The following is a 7,095-nucleotide window of genomic DNA, read 5'->3' on the forward strand; positions in this document are numbered from 1 at the left end:
TTATAGCTTAATAGTGTAAAGCTATTTATCTTTATAAATAAATTATTTACTAATAATAAAATCTTAGCTTATAGCTAGAATTCTTAATTATATTAAGTAATAAAGACTATATAAAGTAAAGTAACTACTTTAAAATACTAAGTAACATTATACACTAAAATTTTACTAAGTGTAAAAAAGTAACTAAGAGTGTCTTTACTAGTAAACTATATAAAATAGTTAAAAAGTTTAATAATATAATTACTTTTAGTATAACTTTATAGTAAATTATATAAATGCTTAAACTACTACTAATTCTAGTAGTAATCTACATAGATTTAAAGTTTCTATATAATTACTTTATTAAGCTAGGCACTACTAGTAAAAAGTAATTTATAATTAACATTATATTACTCTATAAATTATATAAAAAAAATTACTAAGATTAAGTAAATTAATAGTAAAAATAACTTAGTAAATGCATGTATAAAGAAAACACTAAATTAGGCTTTTTAATTATTAGTCTTAACTAACTACCTCTCTATTTAGATAGAAGCATCTGTAGACTAGCTAGATCCTGTGCGCAAAGATGCCTTAGACTAACTAGACTAATAACACTTTTATATAAGGCTTATTTTTTTATATTTTTTTTTATATTATACACACTTATTTTTCTTATTATAAGGATCTATTACTGCTAGCACTATATAAAAAAAGAAAAGAGCTAGAGAATTGTATAGTAAAGCTTAGAAAGCAAAGAATAAAGAAAAGAAAAGCTATTTATATAGCATAACTAGCCTATCCTAACGCACAGCATTACTAGGGGCAAGTTCTAATAAATAGAGTAGAGTAAAGGCAGAACATAATTAGATAGACCTACACAGACAGAAGAGAGGTAACGCGTATAAAAGGTAACTTTTTAGATAAAAAGAAAAGTTGCTAGTGTTTATACATAGTAGTAGTGTTATAGCCTAGATATAAGCAATTGCGCATAAGTAGGATTACATATCTATGTTATATAATGCTTATGTGTAAACCTCTATGCGTAAACATCTAAATATCCCCCTTTTTTTTATATAAAGAAAAGATAAGAGTAATAGAACTAGAAACATATTGCCCTTACTTTACCTACCTTATACACTGTGCACACTGTACACTACTCTTACTCTTGCTACTTAAGTGCTTATACTATAAGCAGCTAGCTATTAGAGCCTATTTAATAATAGTAGTATTTTTATTCTTCTCTTTTTAAAAGTTTAGGTAATTTTAGTAGAAATGTCCTACTTTTTTAAGCTTAGGTAGGCCTTATTTTTTAACTACTTTTATTATTCCTTTATTAGAGGCAGTCTATTACGTTCTAAAACTTAGTTTTTCTTTAAAAGAAAGCTTTATATATGTTTTATGTAACTAAGATCTATTAGTTTCTCTTTATAGCAGTTATTATAAGTTGTTACTTATATAATAAAGTTTTTAAAAGTAGTTAGTCTATTATTATGTATAAACTTATCTTTTATTACTTTACTTAGTCTATTATAAAATATATAGTAAAGGGCTTTTTAATCTATCTATCTACAGATAGCTAATTATTTCTAAAAGTGTACTACATAGTTCTAAGCTATACTATTACCTTATTTTAAGGTGTTTAGTTTATCTACTGTAATTTTTTATTTATCTATAGTTTTATAAATAGCTTTTAAAGCTTTTTTAAAGTTTTTAACACTACTAAATACCTCTTTTATTTTAGAAGTAAGTGTTACGCTATTAGCTCTAAAGTCTATCTAGTTATCTGCGTGTAGTTAGAACTAGATTATAGAGAGACCTTTTAAGTGCAGTTCTATCTAGGATATTATTTCTACATTAGTCTAAAATGCTTCTTTATTATATTATATATAAAAGTAGCATTTAGTAAAGAAAGAGTAAAGGTTTTTTAGTAATTCTTTAAAAAGCTTTAAAAAAGCTAGTCTTAAAGTTTTTTTAGCTATAATGCTTATTTTCTTAGTTAAAATATTCTAAAGTTTAGCTAGTTTTACTTATAATTTATATATTTAGTAGGTGTAGTTAGTAGCTTATTAAAAGTTTATAGGCTAAAAAAGGCTATAAGTTTTTATTACTTTTTAGTAAAAGCTTATAACGTACTTCATAGGCGAGTTGCTTACACACCTGAGTTGCTTACTTTTGCTAAGACCCTACTAAACCACCCTTCTTACACTAATGCATTCCCTATAACACTACTTAGACGCGCTAAAAGAACATTAGATATAGCTTATGCTCTAAGCTTTTAAATAAGATATAAAACTTTTAAAAAAATATGCTATAGCTATGTATAAAGTCCTATAAAAGATAATAAATAACTATAGCACTAGATAACTTTTATAAGCTAATTCTACAGCTAAATTATAAAGGCTAGGCAATAAAAAGAAGCAGGTAATTATTAAGACTATACTTAAGCTATATGCACAAGGAATTTCCCCTTAGATAGCATTTATAGCTAATATAGCTAATTCTTTACACGCTAAGCGTAATCTAGGCTATGTTTGTATAAACTAGCCTAGTATGTTTGTAAAGTGTTATTTAAAGCTTAAAGTAAAGTTTTAAGTATAAGTATAGTTAAAAAATATCTAGCTAATTATAAACCTTATTTTGCTAAAGTTATATGTATTATTATTCTAAATGCTATACTTAGCTTTAATATTCTCTATAAGGCTAAACCTGCTTTAAATTACTCTAAGACTCTTATAAAAGGCTTTTTTATAGTTATACTTACACTTAAATGTTACTTTAAGCTTTAAATAACACTTTATAAACATACTAGGCTAGTTTATATAAACATAGCCTAGATTATACTTAGCGCGTAAAGAATTAGCTATATTAGCTATAAATACTATCTAAGAGGAAATTTCTTATGCATATAGCTTAAGTATAGTCTTAATAATTACCTGCTTTTTTTTATTACCTAGCCTTTATAATTTAGCTGTAGAATTAGCTTATAAAGGTTATCTAGCGCTATAGTTATTTATTATCTTTTATAGAACCTTATATATAGCTATAGCACATTTTTTTAAGAGTTTTATGTCTTATTTAAAAGCTTAAAGTGTAAGCTGTATCTAACATTTTTTTAGCGCGTCTAAGTAGTGTTGTGGGGAATGCATTAGTGTAAAAAGGGTGGTTTAGTAGGGTCTTAGCAAAAGTAAGCAACTTGGGTGTGTAAGCAACTCGCCTATAAAGTACGTTAACCTTTTATTAAAGACTTACTAGTTTACTTATTTCTTTTTTAATCTACTAGAGTTTTTTAATGTTGTTCTAAATTATATTAATCTGTTTTACTAGAACAGCTTTACTTTAGGTTAGAACTTCTGTAGATCCTAATAAGGCTATGTAGGCTATGTTAGTATCTAAGTTATGTTATGTAGTTATACTTTTTAAAAGGGGTAACGTACTTCATGGGCGAGTTGCTCACACACCTAAGTTGCTTACTTTTGCTAAGACCCTACTAAACTACCCTTTCTACACTAATGTATTCCCTATAACACTACTTAGACGCGCTAAAAGAATATTAGATACAGCTTACACTCTAAGCTTTTAAATAAGACATAAAACTCTTAAAAAAAATGTGCTATAGCTATATATAAGGTTTTATAAAAAATAATAAATAACTATAGCACTAGACAACTTTTATAAGCTAATTCTACAGCTAAATTATAAAAGCTAAGTAATAAAAAAAAGTAGGTAATTATTAAGACTATACTTAAGCTATATGCACAAGGAATTTCCTCTTAAATAGCATTTATAGCTAATATAGCTAATTCTTTATGTGCTAAGCATAATCTAGGCTATGTTTACATAAACTAGCCTAGTATGTTTATAAAGTGTTATTTAGAGCTTAAAGTAACATTTAAGTGTAAGTATAACTATAAAAGAGCTTTTTATAAGAGTCTTAAGGTAATTTAAGGCAGGTTTAGCCTTATAAAGAATATTAAAGCTAAGTATAGCATCTAGAATAATAACATGTATAACTTTAGTAAAATAAGGTTTATAATTAGCTAAATATTTTTTAACTATACTTACACTTAAAACTTTACTTTAAGCTTTAAATAACGCTTTACAAACATACTAGGCTAGTTTATGCAAACATAGCCTAAATTACGCTTAGCGCGCAAAGAATTAGCTATATTAGCTATAAATGCTATCTAAGGGGAAATTCCTTATGCATATAGCTTAAGTATAGTCTTAATAATTACCTACTTTTTTTTATTACCTAGCCTTTATAATTTAGCTGTAGAATTAGCTTATAAAGGTTATCTAGTGCTATAGTTATTTGTTATTTTTTATAAGACTTTATATATAGCTATAGCACATTTCTTTAAGAGTTTTATGTCTTATTTAAAAGCTTAGAGCATAAGCTGTATCTAACATTCTTTTAGCGCGTCTAAGTAGTGTTGTAGGGAATGCATTAGTGTAGGAAGGGTAGTTTAGTAGGGTCTTGGCAAAAGTAAGCAACTCAGGTGTGTGAGCAACTCGCCTATGAAGTACGTTAGTGTTTAATGTTATAATCCTTACTTCCTAGAAGCACTTAAGTTAATAATGTTCTTATAAAAGAGGGGAGTAGAACAGATAATAGAGGCTAACAGTAGGGTCTACAGTCCTACGTAAGAGCTATTAGGCTAATAGAGGAAGTAAAGGTGACTAGATTATAGTTTACTCTATTTACAGCAGTATAGTAGCTAGGTTAAACAGTCCTGTTAGACAAGGTTAGAGGTATATATGTTATAAGATATATAAATAGTATTATAGCTCTTTAAAAAGCTAAATGCTACTTAGTCTATATAAAGAATAAACTAAACATTAAACACACCTCTTAGAAGTTATTTAAAATAGAGACTATATACATGTATAAAGAGCGCTAAGGCGAGTTAGACAAGTTTACATAAGCCTGCTAAGAAGAGCTTTATAGGCTCTCTTAGACTCTGTTAGACTTGTGGCCTGCTCTTTTATTAGACAACACATTCTTCCATCACTGCAGGCAGCTGCGCAGCCTCTGTGTTCTCCGATTGGTCCATAAGCGAGCCCTGCTCCAACCTGATACGATTGTGGAGCACCGCGGATGGAGTTACGCTGGTCCAACTGTAGACTGTAACACAAATCTCCTTAATAACCTTAAGCTGCAGAGAGTACCACTGCAGCTTACTCTAATAACCTAACCTCTACTTATTCCTCTAGCGCTTGTCTAGCTTAGCAATAGAAGGCTAGCCCTACAGGCCTACTGTCTATTTGCGCTAGAGATCCTCCACAGTCCTCACAGCGCGGCACATGCAATGCTTTAGTGCAGGTTCTAGCTCAGGCGCCAGCTCAAGCGCTGCTGGCAGAGGCGATGGGCTAGGCGAGCGCGCAGACGGCGTAGGCGCGATGCTGGCCTGGGCAGAGGTATACCTGCTTGAATCTACGTCTGCCAGCGACGGCGGCGCAGCTGCTGTGTGCCTGAGTGGAGGTGGTGGCAGCAGCAGACCGCCCTGCGCCTGCAACGCCTCCAGGCAGAACATAAGGCTGCTAGACATAAGCACCTGCAGCTGCTAAGACTATAATCTCTACAGCTTACACACATAATTAAGCTTTTTTTTAAGCTCTCTTTTAAGCTCTTTTATTTACTACTTATTTTAAGCATCTAGCGCTTAGAGCTAGTTAGCAAGTAAGGGTATTACCTAGTACAGGACTAATAGCTAACTAGGAGCTACCTCTGTGTTAAAAGACACATTAATGTCCTAAGTAAAAGCAGCGTACGCTCTATGCTAGAACACTAGGTGGTTCTACATAGGGTGGCTAGGGAAGTGCTAGCGCAGTGTAACTAAGTTTTAAAGGATTACCTTTCTAAAGTAGAGTAGTAAGCTTATAAGGCCCTCTACAGCTAGGTTGTTAATCTAGGTAGTATGTAAGCTAAAGCAGCCCTTCTACACATTAAGCTTTAGCTAGATAAAAGACAGAAGCTTATCTAAAGGCGTAACAGCTATGTAAGAGATCTTAAAGTAGCTTATCTATAGTAGATAGCTAGCTATAGACCTTATAAACTTTTATAGTAGTAAGTTAAAGTAGTAGCTAACTATTTACTTTTAATTTTACTTACTTACTTACTAAATTTAATTTTTACTAACTTTTTTAAGCTTTACTAGCTTAGCTGCTTTACTATATAAAAAGTAAGTTTTTTTTTAAAATAAAATTTTAGTGTAACTATACGCCTTTACAACTTAGTTGCGCTAGGAGTTGTAAAAAAAGGCTGCTATATAATTACTTATGCTAGCCTTAATTAGCTATATGCAGTACTAGGCTAAGCACTTACTAAAGTTAGAAAAGAGCTTGTTGCCTAGGTTCTAGTAATAAAGTAGGTAAAAGGCTAGGCTACTAAGCATGTAAAGAATTAGCTTTTTATACTACAGCGCGCTTATTATTTTAAGCTAGCTATGCTAGTTCTACTTACTTACACAAGTAGTAAATATTAAAGGCATGTAGTGTGTAAGGCTTTCTATTTTAAACTTAAAAGTAAACAGGTCTAAAATCTCTATAAAACAGCAGTTACCTCTACACATAAGCATATAGTAGCCTAGCATAAGATTAACTAGTGTATAGAAGTAACACTTTACTGTTACTAAAGACAAGCTTGCGTCTGCGCTATTTATCTACAGCTTACTACAGAGCTGCTTAAACTTATCCTTAGTGTAGCTGTTAAGTAGCGTGTTTTTACTTTTATTAGCATACTGCTTTTAATCTTACTAGGCATCCTTACACTATAAAAACCTAAGGTACTCCCTTACACTGTCTACACATAGTAATAGGTAGCTATTTATGCCTAGCGCCTTCTGCTTTTACTAGAGGTTAGTAATAGCTATAATATAAGTATAAACTAAGTGCTAGGTAAAACATGTTTTATTTTAAAAAAACATTACTTTTTACTTTACAAAACCTAGTTTTTAAAAGCTAGTTTATAACTTTTTTAACTAAAAAAAGTAGTAGCTTTTTTTTTATAATAGTGCTACTATTACAGTACTGCTTTCTCTTACAAAACGCCTAGACACAGGAGTTAGCACAGACACAGACACACAGATAGGCAGGCAGGCAGGCAAGAATACT

The 7,095-nt window shown here is 30.6% G+C and overlaps 1 protein-coding gene across 1 annotated transcript; it reads right to left on the minus strand.

Annotated features, from left to right (window-relative positions):
- Positions 1–6,437: 6,437 nt before the first annotated feature.
- Positions 6,438–6,722, minus strand: BDR25DRAFT_208289 (uncharacterized protein; the record flags this gene model as incomplete). The annotated part of the gene is made up of 2 exons (XM_033684557.1): positions 6,438–6,624; positions 6,649–6,722. Coding segments are annotated over 2 exons (261 nt in total), but the record flags the coding sequence as incomplete, so codon positions are not given.
- Between the last annotated feature and the right edge of the window lie 373 nt (positions 6,723–7,095).

Source organism: Lindgomyces ingoldianus, assembly GCF_010093535.1.
Source record: "Lindgomyces ingoldianus strain ATCC 200398 unplaced genomic scaffold BDR25scaffold_2, whole genome shotgun sequence".
In the NCBI taxonomy this organism is placed as follows: Eukaryota; Fungi; Ascomycota; class Dothideomycetes; order Pleosporales; family Lindgomycetaceae; genus Lindgomyces; species Lindgomyces ingoldianus.